We start from the raw sequence: 21,044 nt of genomic DNA on the forward strand, positions 1-21,044 counted from the left end.
GAGGAGACATACAGTTTATAGCACCCTCCCTCTGCCCAGACCCCAGTGCTAAGGGTCTAATCTCTTCCTCCCAACTTCAGCCCAAATCATCTGAAAACTTATTGGCCATGCACATGCACACTATTCATTGATGCCCCACACCCATAATCCGAAGGGTCAGTGTTCCCATCTGACAGTTGGAGGCGTCTGGGCCAGTACAGGCGAGCTGCAGGGTCTGAACCCTGGACTGTGACTGTGGAGACCACACGGCGTGGCTCTGTGCCACGCTACCCTGTCTCCCCGACAGAACTCCATCCTGTGTTCCAGCCCCCTTAAAGCCCTGCCTGCTTTTCTGATCATGAGACAAAAACAAACTGACACTAAAATGACACTGACTTATTTTGGTCTAAAAGATAAGCTGCCCACATCCAGGTCACATCTTCCTTTGAGATGGAAATCCCACGGCAAATCCCATGTACTCCTATAGCATGGGGACCCAGCTAGAGGAAAGGGACCCCAAATCTGGATGTCCTTAGGATGCTCCAAAGTACAGGAAAAATATCAACTGCTTAGAGAACCACTAGACAGAACATCCCCTGGCACTTATCTCTATGCATGTTTCACTGCGAGAAGTACTCATTCAGAAAATAAGCTCAGGTCAAAGGTGTAATTCTCCGAAGGAAAAAAAGGCACAGAAAGCTCCCAGGACTGTCCCGTGGCCTGTCAGAGGTGCAGCCCTCCTCCCAGAACAGGAGTGAGAGGCTCGCCTGGCTCTGTGCTCTGTGTTCCCAGAAGCTGGAGGAAGGAGGTGAGGAGGGGGCACGTGTACGGAAGGCCTTTGGGCCTTCCACAGCAGCCCCTCTTGACCTGTGAGCCTGGTGTATGTGTCTGCGTCCCAAAGATTTTATTTGAGGGAGAAGATGGTGAAATTTTAAGAGGAAAAATAAGAAAAGGAAAAATGGGATCCAACCTTCTCCCCGGAGTATAAAACTGAAGGCCCAGAGGGAGGTAAATGGACTCATCCAGGGCCACACAGCTGGTAGAGGCCAGACTGGAATTAAAACCCGATATTCTGTGTTAAATCAATGTGTGGCACCTCCATCTAGCCCGTGGGTTACGCTTGGCGGTTTTCCTTGATACAGGTCACACTCACGGATGCGGTGATGGGCAAGACCCAGGACCCAGCGGAGGCAGAGACCAGGCAAATCAGGGACCAGCACTTGCGCATGCGCCCTGGGAGACGGTGAAGAGGCAATGCTGCGGGAAGCAGCCTGAGCTGAGGGTGAGGGTAAAATGACCCGCAGGAGCAGTGTGTGGGGGCTGAGCTGCACAGGGGAGCTGGTGGGACAGATGTCACTCACAGTCACTTTGGTGCACGAGCTCCCGCTCACTAGTCACCCGGAGAGGCTCTGTGACAAGCATTCAAGCACTGTCTGCCCCCGCAAAGGAAGAGACGGCCCTTCCAGGTACTGAGCACCTACCTACACAGAGGTCTGCACGACTGGTCTGTTTCCAGTCTGCCCTGCAAAGCAAGCTGGACCACCCCATCTCACAGAGGAGAAAAACGAGGTTAGAAGAACTGCCCGGTGTCACGAGGCTGGTAACAGGCGGGACCAGAATTTGAACCAAAATGTATATGTTCTTTCCACAATCTCTGCCTATGAAGTGTAAGCAGAGACTGGAGTTCAAGCTGAACGTCCCAGCCACTGAATCTAGATGGGTCCTTTCTGCTGAGAAACATAAGGCCGCAGTCCTAACTGAGAAAACCCAGTTCTCTCATGGCTGTCTGTATCAAGGGATGCCCATGAATTTGAAATTGAAGTTGGCTGAGGTACAACAAGCTGACAGGTGTTGAAGGCTGGGGTCAGGGAGCTATAAGGAATGACAGGGACCAGGAGGGAGAGAGGAAAAGTAGGTGGGGGAGAAAGTCCCTCCTGCCTTCTAAGGAGTGATCCTCCCAGCCTGGCAAAGACACACAAGCAATACACACAAATACATATATCATGCATGCACACACAACATGCATGCACCATGCATACACACATGTACACATGAACATACTCGTGCACACATACACAAATCCAGGCGTGCATGTCACATGCACACATATATACACACATGCACATGCACACACACACTTGTACCCACCACCGCCACCGCCACCTTGGCCCTTAGGCATCCTCATCTTGTAAGGCCAGCTGACTCTCACATGGATTCTTTCATTTTCCTCCACCTGCAGACGGCCTCTCCTTCCATCCTGCAGTCGGAGGGCAGAGATATCCGATGTCTGGGAAACCCTCACTAAGCGCTGCGTGGCCCTGGCCGCCTGGCAGAGGCCCAGCGTCGGTCAGGGACTGGTAAAGAGCAGGGCTGGTGCTCTCCTTTGGCAGGGCCACAAAGAGAAAGCCAGCCACTTGCGTCTGCTGTGCTTCTACAGCTGAAGTGAATCGGGACCAGAGCCACGGTGTGCAGTGGCCAGTGCAGGGGTTAGGGCTGCCCTCAAATTCCGCACTCTACCCTCCAGTGACAGCCAACTCAGCCCTAGGGTAACAGGCAGAAAGAGCAAATTAAGTCAGATCCTGGCCGCAGCTAAGGTCATGAAAACAGATTACACTGCAGGGAAAAATACACACCAGTTATCAAACAGCCAGAGGACCCAGTGACCATCTGGGATTTTGCCAGAACCACCAGAAGCAAGGATCCCTGTGGCTGCTGGCTCACAGGCGCTCATTTAGAACAGTATCCCCATGACCCACTTTATTCCAGCTAGATTTTCTCACTGGGTCTGGTTCACATGCCAATAGCACATATGAGCCACATGGCCTCAACTCTAACATACTCAAGGTTCCCTTTTCACCCGACAATGACATTTATACACAACCCACTTACATCTCATTTTTAAAGCAATTTAATGCCCAAACTGAAATATAAAGGAGAAATGAGAAGAAAACAGTAGTTTAATACATGTATTTTGATCTGTGATGCTCAAGCATGTGGCCCGAGGAACTCCACTGAAGGCAACAGTTACAAGTGTGGACTTAAGGGAGAGGATCAGAGGCCATTTCAAACAAGACATACCATAAAAATCAAAGAACAGAGGTGAACACTAAATAAAAATCAGCGTTGCATCAATGATTGATGAGACCTTGTAGAAGTTCTCTGTGAGTGTCGGCGGGGTATCTGCCAGCCTTGCAACATGTGGAATGATGCTCCACTGTGTGAACATCCCTGAGCACTGCTGGACACCCAGCTTTCCTGGACTCCATCCACCAATGAGAGCAACAACCAAAAACCATCCCTCCATTTGTACAATGCCCTGGGGGAATGGCCCCAGACTCCCGCCTCCACCTCAAGCCTGGGGGGAGCAATCCTCTTCCAGGTGGGGGCAGGCATTGGAAGACTGACAGGGGCATCTGATTACTCATAGCCAGGTACACAGTGGCCCACCCAGCCCCTGAACCAGCACCCCGAAGGCAACCAACTGGGCATTCGGTGTGCAGGGTGTGCCCTCCCCCTCCCAGCGTCCCTGCACAGGAAAGGGCACACAAGGCACCCAATCCACCTTATTCTCAGTGGGCAGGTTGTAAACTCAGCATGTGATATAGCAACCTGCATGTATCCTCTAAAACTCTCTTAAAATTTACCCATGCACAGGCTCCAGGGTAGAACTGAGCCTACAGACCCTTAGCCTACCCAACAAGCAGACTTGTTCTCCAGTTTTGGAGTAGATCTCTGTCTTTAATTGGGGTGCACATGAGGGGTGCTTACCCTGAGAGCCGCCACGTTGTGAGGAAGCTCACACTGTTTGGGGAAGCCACGTGTAGGTGTTCCAGCTGACAGTCGCCATCAACCACTGGATATCTGCGTGAGCCAGCCTTCAGATGATGTCAGCACCCTTGGCCTTGAGCCACCCCAGCCTTTGAATCTTCCAGGTGAGGCCCCAGACATCATGGAACAGAGATAGGTCATCACGCAATAGCCGCATCTGAATTTCTGACCCACAGAATGAGGAGTAAAATTTTGTATGCTTTTGCCTAAGTGGCATTAAATGGCAGCAAATTTCTGTGTATCTTTCAAAAATTCAAGATCACTCAGCTCCACAAAAGGCCCATGATAGCAGAGACACAGCAGAACTGAGACTGACCCAGCAGAGAGCAAAACCAATCCCACACTCGATCAGCACTTCAGTTCAGATGCCAGAGGCAAAGCCCCTGGTTTAAGTTACTTCTCCTAAACGAATGTGTGTAGATGAATTCTTGAGGGTTAAATACAACGATGGATTCTGCCAAAGGGGCTCCGGAGGGACTTGTGGCTAGATAGAGGAGCTGAATACTCTGGAAAGATATGCAGGGGTTGTGATTGTCCAGAGGAGCCAATAGTGAGTGAACTCAGAGACCTCGGCTGTCTTCCTTAGGACATGTGAGTGGCGGGCTCTGGGGGCAGCTGTGTGGGGTCAGAGGATGGTGCAGCCACAGCAGTACCTCTCGGGGTAATCTACCACGTACACTTGCTGGTCAGTGCCATAGATGTAGTAGACGTCAGTCTTTCCTTGGTACCAGTAACGAACTTCTGTGAGGGGGATCAGCTCCAGGGTCTGGCGCTGAGGAAACAATCAGCCAAAAAGCAAATCTCAGTGTTCTGTTCAAGTCACTCACCTCCTCAGGAACCCTCAGTAGCTCCCTACTACCTGCAGGAGGAAGTTCATGGTCTGGAGTTGTCATTTTGGCCCAGACCTGCCTTCTAGATGTATCTCCTACTAGGCTCCTTCACTCACCCAAAGCTCTGCCCCAAACTGACTTCTCATCTTTAACCATCACCTGATTCTAAGTTTCATCAAGTGAGGGCACAGGCATCTCCAGGGGAGTTTCAGGATGTAGGGAAAGTCTCCAGCCCAAAACAGGGCATCTAACAGGACATTAATTTTTAGATGGGGGCAGGGAGAGAGTGAGGTGGAAAAAATTGGAGGGAAAAGTTATTGTAAACATTTTTACATTAAAACAACCATGGAGATATTAGGAAAGGAGACATTAGGGCCCCACATGTGACAGCTGTCCCCTAACTGGATTCTACTTGCTAATATCTTAACCCTGAGCAAAATATCAGCATGAATCTTGGTCTATAGATGCCGACCCAAACGACAATCTGGGGCAAAGATTCACAGAAGTGTTCCCCCATTACATCTCTTTTTTAAAAAAAATGCATGTCTGGCCCTAGTTCACCCTCCCTGCTCCAGGACCACCACACAGATGGCCTGTGTCACCTGAGATGGGGTTATGCCATCATAGAAAGCCCAGGAGATGCGGGGTGTAGACGGAGGCCTGCCGCCACATACTGTGTGATCTTGGGTAGCCAGTGCCCCTTCGCCAAATGAAGGGTTCAAAAGGACTCCAATTGCCAGCCTCAGCAGTAAAAACATCCCAGGAGAACCGTCTGTATCCACAAACTGCTAAAATCATGCCTTGATGCTCTTGCCCAGTCCCAGAACAGACACCTCAATATGTGGGGGTCTTCACTGTAGTGCCCCCAGAATATACCAGGGCTGCAGGAGCAAGGGTCCTTAGGTACCAATCTGGGGTCCTCTCTGGATGGGGCTGCAGGCCAGGCATCACCTCCAGGTGAAGAGCCACTGAGGTAGGGCTGACACTCAGAGGACCACCACCTGCATCGCCCCCTTACCTAACCATCCTGCTCTGGCTCCCCAACCCCTTCACCCATTTTCCCTGGGAGCCCTTGCTTAACAAGTGACGAGCACACAGATCCTTGTCTCAAGAGCTGCTTCTGCAGAGCCCAACCTAATGCAAGGTCCAGCCACACCCATTTACAGATGACGACATGGAGGCCCCTGGACAGAAGAGAGGGTCCAAGAGCCGTGACCACATGCCAGAACCAGGAAGCAGAGCCTGACCTGGGAAGCGAACTGCCCCTGCAGTGGTTGCCGTGTGAAAAGCACTCTGAATCCCTCAACGGATAGCCCTGCAAACCTTCCCTGGTTTTCAGAGAGTCACTTGTGTGCCTTGAATGAGGTGGATAATAACATATTCCTTAGAGTTGAAAATTTTGAGTTCTACTCCAAGTCTCTTCACTAAGAAGCTGTGTGTCCTTGCCTAAATTACTTCCACTCTCTGGGCCGCCTCTGATTTATTGGAAAAGTCATGGTTTGAAGTAGACCAGGGGTATATCAGTCTGGCAGCCCATACAGTGTTCTCAGCATTTTTAAGAATTTTGTTCTCAATATTGACAAGCTGGAAGGTTTCATATAAAAATGTGAACTTCAGAAGGTCTGAAATCTCTGCCCCACAGAGTTGAAGGGATGCCCAGCCTTCTGGGTAAGGGGTCCTCCCACTCACAGTACCACCCACTCTGCAGGCCTTTGAGTTTGCCATGCCCCCATATCTTGCTGAGGTTCATTCCAGCTCCACGAGGGTCACTATTAAGTTAAATGCATCCTTTTCTCTCCTGCAGATAGGGTAGTTGTGCAGAGAGAAGGAATTCCCATTGCAAAGGGAATAGAAGGACACTTCCCTGGTGGTCCTGTGGTTAAGAATCCACCTTGCAATGCAGGGGAGGTGGGGGCGGGGGGTGCCTGTTTGATGAGCCCTGTTTGAGGAACTAAGATCCCACATGAGGCAGAGCAACTAAGCCCATCGCCACAACGAGGTAGTCCACGTGTGTGCTGTGTGCTCAGTCGTATCCAACTCTTTGCGATCCCACGGACCATAGCCCACCAGGCTCCCCTGTCCATGGAATTCTCCAGGCAAGAATACTGGAGTGGGTTGCCATTTCCTTCTCCACAGGCCACAACAAAAGATCCCGCATGATGCAACTAAGATCTGACACAAGCAAATTTAAAAAAAAAAAAAAAAAATTTTTTTTTAAAGGAAAGGAAGGAATACTGACATTTTAAGTACCGGTTCCGGGCGGTTAAAGCAAATGATCTCATCCCTTCAAAACCCTCTGATGTGACGGTAGCATCTCTTTCTCAAGGTAAGAAACTTAACTGCAAGGAGTTCGCAGCTGGCGTCGGCCCACTTTGGGATACGGGAGAACCAGGATCTGCTCCCAAAGTGTAAGACTCGGACCCCGGAAAGACTTCTCGCCAAGTTCAGGCGCGGGGCTTCACGGCTCGAGCCCTCGTCTTCCCGCCCCATTTCTTTTACCCCCGCCCCGCGTCCCTTCCCACACACCACGCTGCTTCTGGCAGCGCGATGGGCAGCACCGCCACCTAGTGGCCGGGAGGAGACAGCCGCACAACTGCCCGGGCCCTGGCCGCCTGTCAGGCCGCACGCTGGGTGGGTTCCAACCCTGCCTTCCACCCTAGATCTCGAGCTTTCCCGTCCCCTCTCTGAATACCAGGGGGTGAGAATCAAAATCACACTGAGTCACATTTCTGTGTGAAACCCTGCAAGCTTCCTGTCGCTCTCTGGATAAATTAACCCAAACCTCTCCCTGTGGCCTTCGGTCTGGCCCGCCCTGCCCTCTGCCCTCCGGCCACTCTGGCCCCAGGTCAGTCCCCAGTACCTCCGTGCTCCTCCCACGGGGGCTCCTTCCCTCCCCCCCTGCCCCCATCCTTCCGCCCAGCCACTCTGGGCAAGGAGCCTCCCTCGCAGAGCGAAGGGCCCACTCCCTCCTTTTTGTCCACAGGGCAGTGCCCTGGAGCCCCAGCCCAGCCGGCCCCTCACCTCCCACCAACCGGGACCCCCTCAGCTCACCTGCTGCAGGACGCGGGCCCGGGAGGCCAGGGCTGCGCTGTGTTCTGAGATGCCGCGCCTGGAGGCCAGAGAGATCTCCCGCAGGGGGAAGTCCACGATGGGGTACACCTGGGGGAGACACAGACCGCCTGACCCGGGGCCTCAGCACCTTAGGGGCTGATGGGAGGATGAGCCCAGAGACAGGAGGGCCCGGGCCAGGGGCAAGAGGGGTGGGGGGGGGGGAGGTTTAAACCTCCAGGGACCCTCCATCCAACCAAAGAGGAGGGTTGTTGACAGAGTACTCCCCCACCCAGCACCCACCCACCCACCTTTGCTGCTGCCCAGCTCAGATTGAGGATGGCTGCAGGGCTTCCTAGAGCGGTGATGCCTGAAGTGAGCCTTTAGCAAACAGGGTGATCGGGGCAAAGAAAGCAGGCTAAGAACTATAGTGCAGCCATAAAGAAGGAGCCCCTGCCATTTTTAACAACATGGATGGAAAAGAGCATTATGTTAGGTGAGCTAGGTTAGAGAAAGATAAATATCCTATGATACTTATATGTGGAATTAAAACAAAAACAAAAAACCAAACTTCTAGACGTGGAGAGCATAATGATGGTTACCAGAGATGGTAAGGGTGGGGGGGGGAGTGGGTGAAGGGGGTAAATTAGTACAAACTTCCAGCTATAAATAAGTCTCGGGGATGTAAATTACAGAGCCCAGACTACAGATGATAATACTGGATTGTATATTTGAAAGCTGCTGAGAGTAGTTCATAAAAGTTCTCATCACAAGGAAAAAAAATTTTTAACTATATGGTGATGGATGTCAAACTAGATATATTTACCAGCCAATCTGAAACAGCCACATACTGTACAAAGAGAAAGGAAGGAAGAGAAGAAAAGAGAAATAAGGAAACACTGACCCTCCCAATAAACCTCCACAGATGTCCTATAAAAGCCACAGGTGGACAGCAGGGGGCAGCAAATCTTTTCTGTAAAGTGTCAGAGTAACCACTCAGGCTTTGAAGGCCATAGGGTCTCTCTATCTCAACTGCTCAACTCTCCCCTTGAAGTCTAAAAGCAGCCACAGACAGTACACAAACAAATGAGCTGTGCTCCAATAAAACTCTATTTATAAAAAACAGGGTGAGGGCCAGAGTTTGCCAACCCCCAGTGTACAGACGCTCCCTAATCTGGCTGCTGGCACCTGCTGGGTCTCAGCCCCTTGCTCTGGTCAGGTCACTGCCCCCAAGTCCCCCTGCTCTCTGCTGCTCCTTACGGCCTCTGTCCTGCTGCTTCCTCTGCTGGACACCTTGACTCCTGTTGTCACACCGTGCATTTACCCCCAAAACCACTTCCCACCCCAACACCTCTGCCCCTTCCTGTCTCTCTACCATTCAACACTGTGAAGAAAATGCCATTATCATCTTCTCCCTCAACAACTGTGAGATCCAAGGGCAGAGATTCTGTTTTCCAGTATCCCCAGGTCTAGCATAGTTCCTGGTATATAAGGAAGGTCTCAAGATTTGTGCAGGGGAAGGAGGAAAAGAGGGTGAGATAAGGAACAGGGGAAGGATGGAAGGTGATGATGTAAAACTCAAACAGAAGCAGCCCTGAAGGGTCCCAGCAGCTTGCGATCTGCCTGGGAAGCTCTGCTCCCGCCCAGCCTCTTTCTGGATGAAGGCAATGCCTGCAGAACCAGGAGACCCGGGCTCACGGGGCGGGGGAGGGACCCAGCTCCCTTTGGGGCAGTTGCAAAGGCCTCCTCACCGTTGTGTTTTCGTCCTTAAAGAGGGTCTCTCCTCTGGCTTTAGCAAGCAGCTCCCCAGGGCAGTCCAGCTGGGGCTCAGAGACAAACTCAAACAGGCTGTTCTTCCTGGAAGTGAGGAGGATGAGAGACAGAGGGGGGTCGGGTGAAGAACATGGCCTTGGCTCAGGCAGCCCAGGGCAGGAGGGCTTGCCAGGTCACCCGTGGGACCTCGGGAACACGCTTTAGCCTCTCTGGGCCCCAGCAGCCTCACCTGTAAGGTGGGAAACCAGTCAGGTGCTGATCTAGCAAGGTGCCTGATGGGGAAAACCCTGAATGTGTGCGAGCTTTCCTGACGTGGGAACGCAGGACCTGGGATTCCGCTCTCCCAGCAGGCGCCTGCGCTGTGAAAGCCCCAACCAAGCGGACCTGCTCTGCAGACACCGCTGCAGGCCATGCGCCACCCCAGCCACCACCCACCAGGCCACGGCTCGGACAGGCGCACGTACCACGCGATGACCAGCTGGATGAAGTGCAGCAGCTTCTTCTCGCCCTTACAGGTGGCACAGGTCTTGTTCCCCCTCCCCGAGCACGTGCTGCATCTGAGAGGGGCCCCGATGGTAACAGACAGTCGTGGCATCCCAGTGGCTCCAGGGCCCTCCCCCAACATCCTTCCTCTGAGAGGTGGGCTCTGGTGGGCAAGGTCTGCTTCCACGTGCCCACCATCTAGACCTCCTCATAGCACCTCATAGCAGTGCTCCAACCTCCTACTGGAGACCACCCTTCTCCCCCACTGCCCAGAGCCTACACAGTTCCAGGGCATGCCCCATCCCTCCTGTGACCAGCCTGGGACCTCAGCCTGGCCAACCAGTTCATTCTATCTCTCTCGCCACAGAGCTGATACAAAGACTGACACATGAGCCAGGTGGGTGTGTTGAGATCTACCCCAGAACTTTTGCTGGGACTATCAGGAAAGGGTCATGCTTTCCTACTGAGGTGGCCGAGCTTGGAGCTGCTGGTGGCCCCCTCTGCCACCACAGGAGATAACCTGCCTGAGGATGAGGCAAAAACAAAGGAAAGCAGAGTGCGGGACGGAGACAGATTCCTGGTGATATCGCTTTAGCACCTGGATCCAGCTGTACCTGAAATCATTCTGGAAATCTATTCCTAGACTTTTCCACTGCACGGGCCTACAAGTTTATTATTTTGCTAAAGCCAGTTTGAATTGGAGTTGTTTTACTTTTGAAGTGAAAGAAACCTCAGTTTCCTTCCGAATCTAAGACCTCCTTTACCAGTCACAGGTGGCAGATCCTCCAAGGCTCACCATCCGGCTTGTTAGAAGGATGGCCTGGGCCTTGGTGAGCCCAAAGTGTCATTAACCAATGTACCTGTTGAAGAGTTTCACTCCTCGGGGTTTCTTGTTCCCTTTTAAAAATTTTACAAATACATGAAAGGCCATCATTTCCAAAATGGGCAACAGCCCATGGACTGCAGAGTCCTGCAAACAGGCACTTTGTTGATTTAGCCAGTCAGCTGACCTTCCTTGATTCCTCCTCCATTTAGTCCCTGCAGTGGGTTATGAACAGGGTGTGCCCAGGCCTGGATCCTCAGAGTTAAGAGTATCACCTTGGGTGCTTTTCTATATTCACTTCCCCACCACATGAGCAGGAAGAGGTCTCCTCTCTTTACCCACTGCCTCCCTTCCTCCCAGAAGTGCCTCATGCCTCCCCCCGACCCACCCACAGATTGCCCAACGGGCTCCATCTGGTCTGGAGAAACATTCTCGATGTGCCAGGCACCTACAATGCCCAGAGCTCAGGGGACAGAAGGTGGAAAGATGGATCGCGCACCCACCTGCCTTCCCGAGGGCAGGCGGTGACAGCAAGAACACCCGTGAGAGCACACTCAGCTCCTCAGCTCTGGCTGGGGAGCCCCGTCTTACCTCCGCCTGCCGGACCCCGAGCACATCTGACACCGCCGGGCGGACTTGGCTTTGCGCTTGGCGCCACTGCAGGAGGAGCACCGAACCTGCGGACACACGCAGCCTCAGCCCCTACCCGCCTCCCGGGAGCAGGCAGAGGGCGTCCTGAGACCCGGCTCCAGTCCAGACTGTGACCTTCCCCAAGCCACTTCCCCACTCCCTCTCCCTGGGCCTCCGCCCCTTGTCTGTAAGAGACCCTGCATCCTCACATCCCTATTTTTTCTGAGACATTCGCCTCTGCTGCTCTTCTCTGATCCCCACGACCCCCAGGGACCATCCCAGACCAAGCAGCCATGGCCAGAAGAGGCGGAGAGATAGGCAGGCTGGCCCCTCTGGTGTTGGGGGTAACAGTTCAGTCTTAGAAAAGCCCCCAGAGATGGGCCAGGTTACACCCCTATAGTAGGCTCCGGGTGGGCTCTGGAGCCATTCCAGGGAAAGCCTGAGGGACAATGCAGGAGGAGGGGAGAGGGGAGGGAAGAGCAAAGGCCGCGGGGAGGGGGCCCTGGGGAGGAGGCGAGGGCAGGAGTGAGGCCACAGGAGAGTGAGCTGGTGCAGCCACAGCCGGCCTCGCAGGGGCACAGGGCTGGAAGAGCGATGAGCGTGCAGCAGGTGGAAGGCGGGCGCAAGGGAGGCGGGCAGGTAAACGAAGAATGCTCAGCTTAGAGCGGCAGGTGGTCAGTGTGTACCCAAAAGGTTGGGGCACAAATGGGGAGGTGGGGAGGCCTGAGAACACAGAGGGGCATGGACTTCCCGCTGGGACAGCCCGTGGCCTGCAGGACTCTGCAAAGAACACTGAGGCCACAAGGGCCTGGACGGTGCTGAAGGGCCCACGATGGGCTGAACAGTACACGTTATCCCCTCACCCCCAGATTCACATCAAGCAGAACCTCAGCATGTGGCCTTATTTGGCAATCATCTTTGCAGATGTAATTAGTACGGTGAGGCCACACTGCAGAAGGCTGGGCCCTGCATCCAATGACCCGTGTCCCTGTGGGAAGGCAGAGACCCACACACGGGGAAGCCAGGGCACGATGGAGGCAGAGGTGGGGTGAGGCAGCTCCAAGCCAAGGTTTGCCAGCTGCCGCCAGAAGTCTAGAGGAAGGATAAGGTGGCACCTCCCTCAGGGCCTCCCAGAACTAACCCTGCCGACACCTTGATTTTGGACTTCCAGCCTCCAGAACTCTGAGAGAATAGATCTGTTGCTTTAAGCCACCCAGCCTGCGGTCCTTGATTACAGCTGCCCCGGAAAACTAACCCAAGGCCCGAGTCTTGTCCCTCCAAGGCCCTGAGTGCCACTCGTCGGCACCTGCGCCTGCCCCCTAAGTGCTGGGCACCTGTCACTCTGTCCCACAGACAGAGGGGCCCTGCAAGGAGCACCCCAGGTCTCTGTCCTCCTGCAGCCACACTGAGCAGGTACTCAGATGTTTGTAGGTGGAGGAGGGAAAAAGAGGGGAATAAAAGTCATGAAGCATCAAAGTGAAATAAAGTCAGTAGAGACCACCCAATCCAACGTCCCCATTTTACAGGCAGGAAAATGGAGGCCCGGAAAGGGAGGATGACTTGAGTGAGATCGCACTGTTAGTGCAGGGAGCCCCAGGCCCCAGCCCAGCACTCCACCCCCACAGGGCCCTGCTCCCACACATCACCTACTCACCAACAGCCGCGTGTGACTCACCGTGCCAGCCCCGTGGCAGCCACTGCACTTGTAGCGTCCACGCCCGTGGCATTTGTGGCATTCCTGAGAGTAAATGCTCGCCTTGATCCAGTTTCCCAGGAACCAGCAGTTCCTGATTGCACCACCCGCACCCCCAGGATGTCAGTATCCCAAATAAATGTACAGCAGTTCAGGCCACAGTGGGAAGACGGCCATTCGCTCATGACTAGGATTCCAAAGAGCCTTGAACGCCAAGCCAAGGAGGTCACATTACCATCTCCTTGGAGCTCCAGAGAGTCTATCCTGGATGCTAAGACGGGGAGACATGGTCTCTGACTCCCATGTCTTTACTCATACTCCCAGGCTAAACCACAAAAGCCATTATCCTTTGCCTAACAGGTGGCTAAAGGAGTCTTTGGGAACAGAAGCCATTAAAAAAAAAACAAACAGTAGTGGTGAGAGTGGGCACCCTTGTCTTGTTCCTGATTTCAGGGGAAATGCTTTCAATTTTTCACCATTGAGGGTGATGCTTGCTGTGGGTTTGTCATATATAGCTTTTATTATGTTGAGGTATGTTCCTTCTAGGAGATTGGGAGAAAATAATAGCAAATGAAGAAACAGACAAAGGATTAATCTCAAAAATATACAAGCAACTCCTGCAGCTCAATTCCAGAAAAATAAATGACCCAATCAAAAAATGGGCCAGAGAACTAAACAGACATTTCTCCAAAGAAGACATACAGATGGCTAACAAACACATGAAAAGGTGCTCAACATCACTCATTATTAGAGAAATGCAAATCAAAACCACAATGAGGTACCATTACACACCAGTCAGGATGGCTGCTATCCAAAAGTCTACAAGCAATAAATGCTGGAGAGGCTGTGGAGAAAAGGGAACCCTCTTACACTGTTGGTGGGAATGCAAACTAGTACAGCCACTATGGAAAACAGTGTGGAGATTTCTTAAAAAACTGGAAATAGAACTGCCATATGACCCAGCAATACCACTTCTGGGCATACACACTGAGGAAACCAGATCTGAAAGAGACACGTGCACCCCAATGTTCATCGCAGCACTGTTTATAATAGCCAGGACATGGAAGCAACCTAGATGCCCATCAGCAGATGAATGGATAAGGAAGCTGTGGTACATATACACCATGGAATTTTACTCAGCCGTCAAAAAGAATTCATTTGAACCAGTCCTAATGAGATGGATGAAACTGGAGCCCCTTATACAGAGTGAAGTAAGCCAGAAAGATAAAGAACATTACAGCATACTAACACATATATATGGAATTTAGAAAGATGGTAACGATAACCCTATATGCAAAACAGAAAAAGAGACACAGAAATACAGAACAGACTTTTGAACTCTGTGGGAGAAGGTGAGGGTGGGATGTTTCAAAAGAACAGCATGTATACTATCTATGGTGAAACAGATCACCAGCCCAGGTGGGATGCATGAGACAAGTGCTCCGGCCTGGTGCACTGGGAAGACCCAGAGGAATTGGGTGGAGAGGGAGATGGGAGGGGGGATCGGGATGGGGAATAAGTGTAAATCTATGGCTGATTCATATCAATGTATGACAAAACCCACTGAAATGTTGTGAAGTAATTAGCCTCCAACTAATAAAAAAATTAAAAAAAAAAAACAAAAACAAACAAACAAAAAAAAAAACAGGGTATTTTTGCAAAAGGCAGTGAGCTAGCTACTGGAATTCAATAACTGAATCAAAATAGCTTTTCCGCCCTGGAGAACAGAATGAAACACTTTCTTGATCTCTCAAAGTCGTTTTCGTCTGATGACGCTGTGAAAACTCAGAGGGTAAAATGACATGCTTGAATCAAGTTCTAAAGTGAAAACAAGGTAGGTAATTAGATGAGAACATAACATAAAACATCTTGGCTGTGTTTTTACAACACACTAGGCTACCCTCACTGCCTGTCCTGATTACATTTCTGTGAAACAGCACGGATATCAAATTCTGCTGCCCTAATGACTTCCATTAAAAAAAAAAAAAAATCCCATGATGCTTTAATTTTATTTTATATTTGTTTCATTCAGCTATTTACTGATGGGAAAAAAATAAAAATAAAAAGGGTAAAAACACTCAGATGGCCTAAGAATATGAATACTCACTATTTAAAGCTGGTGACAATTTCATACCATCCTGTTGCTATGTGAATGCTCCCTACTCTGTGTGGAATTTTGTATGAGTCTACATCCCATAGACTGGGTTTCCTTAGAATTCTGTGCATTTGATGGGCAAGGAATGAACCACCAGCCTGAACTTCGAGTTTCCTTTTTAAAAGGATAAAGTTTTAAGAAACCATGCTGCCAGAAAACCAGCTCAGAGAGGAGTGACGTCTCCAATAAACAAGTTACCTTGACCAATGATGAGTGAGGGACTTGGAACCTCCTCGTGTCTTCCTGAAACATTGGGGGAACCTGGACCTTGATGTCCCAGAGCCTGGGGGAGGTTCCTCTTTGTGGCCCATCCACGGAGTGATCTGACAGAGAAAGGGGTCATTTTAAGCCCAGCAGACAGCTGGGAGTATCAGCTTTCATTTATTCATCAAATAGACCAGACCTGCACCTGGTACCAGATGTTAAGCTCAACGCTGGGGCCAAGGGACCGGTAGATACAGGTCCCCTTAGGGTCTGTGGTTAAGAGCCCAAGCTCTGAAGTGGAACAGACCTGGCTGACTCCTGCCTCTTTGAACTTCCTGGCTGCGGAAGCCCACACCAGCCCCTCTACCTCTCTGCCCTGCAGTTCTCCCCTCTCTAAACTGGGGATGATGGTGCCACCTACCATGGCAGATGGTAGTAAAACTGAGTGGCAGAAGGCACACCAATGCTTATTAGCCCAGGGCTAGTACATGCTGAGGGATCAATAAACAAGGACTAGAATTGCTACCCTCTCCACTCCCACCATCTCATTCTTTCTCATCCTCCTCCGTTCAAGGAGACAGATTCAGCAACAACCACAATACAATGGAATGTGGCACTGTGACTGCTTTGGACAAGAGCTGAGTGAAGGGTTCTGAAAACTCAGAAGACGAACTCCCTCTGCTGGGCAGGAGGCAGCAGGAGAGGAAATCTTCAAAGGCTTCCTAGAAGAGAGGACCCGTGAGCTGAGCCTGGAAGGACAGGCCACAGTGGCCAGCATGGACAGCAGGCAGAGCACCGAGCTTCCCAGACAGACAGCCTTAAGCCTCTGGGTGCTCCAGCAGCGGGCGGGGTGGCACAGTGAACAAGGGGGGTCTAGAGCCTCGGGGAGGTGCTGGGGGCGGCCTGGGAGGCCGGCAGACGCCCGAGCACACTTGCTCCCTTTGCCACCTGGCCCCAGGTGGCAGCACCAGCCTGTGGCCGAAGACGAACACTGGACTTTTTCAGGATCTCCCGCAAACCGCTTCTTGAACAAGGAAGCGTTTGCTAAGCTCAGCTCTGGGGAGGCTCTGGGAAGAAAGGCTATGCTCTCGTTTTATGGGAAATCAGGCTTGGGGCGGCAGAGCATCTTCCTCAGGGTTAGTAGCTAAGACAAGTCCTGACATTCACCACCAGCCCCGTCCATATCTGCTCCCAGTTACACCGATATCAGACAACTCACTTACTGGTAAAGGGCTGAAAAGTCCATTCACTTATCCTGGATTCACTGAAGGTCTCCAATCGATACTGCAAAGGAAAAACAACGTGTTCACACTCATGCCCTTAGGAAGACAGAGCCTTATGCAGAAAATGAGGTTTCCCGCCCCTGGGCTCATCACGCCATGCACAGCACCCAAGGGCTGCTCAGAACAGGCGGGCTGTAGTGACCTCTCATGGATGGCCCGGGACGCTCCTGCAGGGCTCACTCAGTCCGGGGAAATGTCCCCTGACCGGCACACAACTGGGCAGCTTCAGCTCCGCATGTCTTTACACATAGAAATGGCCTACCAGTTAAGTTTTAGAGCAAAAACCGCCTTTTGACAGATGGAGGCTGCCGGAATCAGCCACTCTGAGCATCCCCTTGGAGGAATTTATCTGCCTGATGTCCAGACCTTCTTTCCTTCTTGAGCCTCATCCACAGGATCACAAAACGGAAGGGATCTTGGACATCACCCAGCTCCTCCTTCCCCATGGGAGGAAAGGGATGCTCAGAGAGGTCGCTGACTTGCCTGAGGTCACACAGCCACACAGAGACCTTTACCCCAGATCCCTGCGAGGCCAATTTCCATGTGGCTGTGTGCCCTCTGGGGAAGCTGCTCCAGTGACACAGGACGTGAGGACTGAGACCTGACCTGTCGGGGCAGAGGGCGACAGGTGCGTCTGCGGTCTTGGGACCAGACACAGGCCCCCCTGGAGCCTCAGGCCCGGGGATGGTGAGTAAATGAGCCTTGGCACAGACGAAACTTGGGGGAGGCAGAGGGCGCTGGGATCAGGGCAGGAGGTGGTCCTGTTATCCCTCTGGCAAACAGATGAGTTGTGTCTTAAAAAACAAGACTTTGAAGCCAGCAAATCCAGTTTGAATCCCAGCTTGGTCACTTCTAGTTTCGTGTTTGGGGGTAAGTAACTCCACTTCTGTAAACATCCAGTTCCTCCTCTTAACTGGTGATGACGGTTATCTACAGTGCAAGGCAGCTATGAGGATTTGATAAGACATATATGGAATGTGCTTTCCGTAATGCCCAGGGCATTCAAGCTGCTTCACGGTGACTGATACTCATGATTCCTTGTATTGTCACTCACTGCAAACCCGGGAAGTGGCAGAACCAGCGTCACCACCAGTCACACACACACGGCCCCCCATGATTCCTTTCCCCCGGCCTCTCCAGGCCCCCGCCGGCCGCCCCTCACCCGACACAGGTTCTGCTGCTTCAGCTCCAGGATGACGAGGTCGCCAGCGGCTGCCCTGCCGTAACAGCACTTGGAGTCCACGAAGCTGAGGAGGGCTTCCCGGGCCGCCTCTTCTGTCACCACGGGGACTCTGCTGGGGACCGAGCAGGGGGGCAGTGGGCCTGGGGACACCCTGCGGGCTCACCAGGCCAGCCAGCCCCCTCCCTGTGCAGATATTAACTGAGGACTGGACGCTGCGGGGGGCAGGGAGTTGGGGGGGCACCATGGTCCCCAGCAGGGGTAGAGCCCTCGGGCATCCACCTGGGCAGGGTGTCACCAGCATCAGGAACTGTGTGAACGGATTGCTGGTGGGAAAGTGGCACCATCTAGAGGACAGAAATGTACTTTAGCTGGAGTGTGGAGCTGGAGAGAAAGGCTAATAGAATCTTAGAACTTGAATAACATAAAAATCAAAACAAAAAAGATGAATGATGTCATTTTATAGATATGGAAGACTGAGGTCCAGAGAAGATGTCACACAGCTAGACAGAGGCAGAGTTAGGCAGACAAGGCTCCTGCTCTCGGGAGCTGTAAGCAGTGCTCAGGAGGAGACCCCAGTCGAGAACCTTCTGACAGTGGTGTCCAGGGAGACCTCCTGTGAGCCCGCAGCAGGAAAGCAGCACGGGGTTGGAAGGCAGATGACAGGTGACCCTTCCTCGGCCTCCTCTCTGGAAGACTCTCCTGAGGCCCAGCTGACCCTCCTCAGCAAAAGCCCTCCTGCCCTACCACCGCCACAAGCAGGGCTCCTTCCTCCTTCTTCCCCTCTCATCTTCATATTCTTCTCCATGGCCGCCCAACTCCAAATGCAAGCCCTGCATTCATACACGCTGTGTCCCCAGCACCCCTGGCCCAGGGCACAGAGAGGTCTGTGCGCCCACAGATGGCGCAGAGCAGATGGAGAATGTGGGGACTGGGGCGGCCGAGATGAGTCCACGGAGGAAGTGGGTCCGTGGGCACACAGGGCGGTAGCCAACAACGAGAAGGGAAGTGGTCCAGGCAGCAGTGGGGCCAGGAACCAGGAGGACACCCTCGAAGGCAGGACATAGCCACTCTAGACTTAGAACAGGCGTGGCTGCTTGTGTCCACACACACCTAGCTGGATAGCCGGAGCTCCGCCCCGAGTCCTCCACACAAGGAGGGCCCGCTCCAGGGAGCAGAGCAAGGGCGGCGGGCTTTTGCTAAAGGCCTAGAGCGCAAAGGTTTTAGGCTTTGTGGGTCATATGGCCTCTGTGTCACCACTCAGCTCCTCTGTCACAGTGTAAAGGCAGCCACAGACACTAGGGGGGAAAAAAAATGCGTGACCGTATACCAATAGGCAGTGGACTGGATCTGACCCAGGGGCTGTCATTTGCAACCCCTGATCTAGACTAGAGTTTTCAAGCCTGGCATGGTAGCCAGACAGCTTGGAAAGCTTGGGCAAGTACACATTCCCAAGTTCCATCCCTGGAGAATCTAATCGAGCGGGACTGAACTCTGAGGCACAGTCTAGGTTGAAATCTGTGGCCCCTAAGATTTCTGAGAAGGGCTCTCAGGGGACAAAGGTGACTGAGGGATCGTCATGCATGACCCCGTGTGATGGCTCCCCGAGGGCCACCAGATCTCACCTGTGTTCCAGAAATGAGGACCAGCATCTTTGTTCCTGGGGTCTCCCTGCAGTCTCTGAAGGTGGGAAAAATATCTGGTGTCCTGGAGAAGAGGGGAGGAGTCAGGGTTCTACAGTCTGGCTTCAAGGCACAGGCATTTGTGGGATGAAAGAAGGAAAAATGAGCCGAATGTGAGAAAGAACAGATGAAGAAGGAGAGTTCCAAGACCAGCATCATCCTGGTCTTAGATGGAGATGGACATGGTCATGGAATGTCCACGGACACAGGACCTATGCCCCTGTCCTCCAGTTCCCTCCCAACAGTGACAAGGGGCTTCCCAAGGTCCCCAGGGGACAGGGGAGTTCTCCCAAGCCAGCCTATTCCACATACACACCCACAACAGCGTCACCCCAGAAGAGGCTGGAAGACCCAAGACCCTACAGACCACACACTTACTGTCCCCTTGAAGGACCCAGTCACAGCTGGGCAGCGTCTCCAGGAGTTCTGCCGGGGGCGCCAGAGGACTCTCGGCTTCAAAGCTGAGGTCTACCACACCTGAGGGAGAGCAGGCAGTGCTGAGCCTCGGGGAGGAACAAGTGAGGGCCAGTACATGGTGAAGAGCCTTGAGGTTTAACTCAGCCTCACTCTGGCCCCTTCTGGTCCCCTTGGGACACACACACATCTGCAGGGCGGGCAGCGATGGGGTGGGGTGATGAGAGTAGCGGCAGTAATAGTAACGAGGAGAGGAACGTGAGGAAGGGCAGCTCCTGCCTGTTAGCTCCTTCTCTGAGCCAGTCATCAGGACAGGGGCTTCATAAGCAGTAGCCTCTTCCACGGCCCCGGGGGACAGTCACTGAGTAACAGGCGGGCACACTTCTATGATGCTCCTCTCATCACAAGACAGGTCCCTGTTCGCTCCTGGAGCCTGGGCAGGCTTGTGACTGCTTCACCAAGGGAACGCAGGGAGCTGAGAATAGAACTGCAGCTCCTACTTCTGGCCTCCTGAAGCCATCCCTCTTGATGCCTGAGCTGCCAGGTAAGAAATCAGACCACTCCACTGGAGAGGCCAAGTGGAAACACCCACAGACTACGTGGACAGGGGCCCAGTGGTATCCCGCCTTCTCCAAGCACCCTGCCAAGCCACCAGGAATATGAGCAGAGCTATTTTGGGCCCTGTAGTCCAGAGCAACTGCCTGCCAGATCACTAACCTTTTAATGGACTGCATGTCTGCATCCTCCCAAAATTCATATGTTGAAACCCACACCCTCAATGGAGCTGGGGCCTTTTGGAGGTGATAAGGTTGGCATAAGTTCTTAAGGATGGAGTTCTGTGATGGGATCAAAGTCCTAAGAAGATTGCTCTCTGCTATGCGAGCAACTGGTGAGAAGGCAGCTGTCTACCAGCCAGATGCTGGGTCTGCGAACTGGAAACTCAGGACAACTCATGAAGTGCCTCCCACACATGGTGCCTCCCTCACCACCCCTCCTGCAGGTGCAGAAGGCAGAACTTCTATCTCGGCTTGACCTGAGC

General features: G+C 52.7%; 1 protein-coding gene across 9 annotated transcripts in view; it reads right to left on the reverse strand.

Moving 5' to 3' along the window:
• Positions 1 to 2,876: 2,876 nt before the first annotated feature.
• SSUH2 (ssu-2 homolog) overlaps positions 2,877 to 21,044 on the reverse strand; it is a 70,949-nt gene continuing 52,781 nt past the window's right edge. For 8 of the 9 annotated variants that reach the window (XM_043441807.1, XM_043441809.1, XM_043441808.1 and 5 more), the window contains 11 exons: positions 19,970 to 20,068; positions 19,535 to 19,616; positions 17,892 to 18,024; positions 16,670 to 16,730; positions 15,441 to 15,565; positions 13,070 to 13,132; positions 11,356 to 11,441; positions 9,923 to 10,015; positions 9,437 to 9,542; positions 7,689 to 7,796; positions 2,877 to 4,579 (listed from right to left, as the gene is read on the reverse strand). In XM_043441807.1, coding sequence (XP_043297742.1) covers positions 4,433 to 4,579; positions 7,689 to 7,796; positions 9,437 to 9,542; positions 9,923 to 10,015; positions 11,356 to 11,441; positions 13,070 to 13,132; positions 15,441 to 15,565; positions 16,670 to 16,730; positions 17,892 to 18,024; positions 19,535 to 19,616; positions 19,970 to 20,068 — 1,103 coding nt within the window. In that variant the 3' untranslated portion in view covers positions 2,877 to 4,432. The remainder of the gene's footprint in view (positions 4,580 to 7,688; positions 7,797 to 9,436; positions 9,543 to 9,922; positions 10,016 to 11,355; positions 11,442 to 13,069; positions 13,133 to 15,440; positions 15,566 to 16,669; positions 16,731 to 17,891; positions 18,025 to 19,534; positions 19,617 to 19,969; positions 20,069 to 21,044) is intronic. The other variant, XM_043441814.1, reaches the window with a different exon arrangement.

The sequence above is a fragment of the Cervus canadensis genome, chromosome 22 (genome assembly GCF_019320065.1).
Source record: "Cervus canadensis isolate Bull #8, Minnesota chromosome 22, ASM1932006v1, whole genome shotgun sequence".
In the NCBI taxonomy this organism is placed as follows: Eukaryota; Metazoa; Chordata; class Mammalia; order Artiodactyla; family Cervidae; genus Cervus; species Cervus canadensis.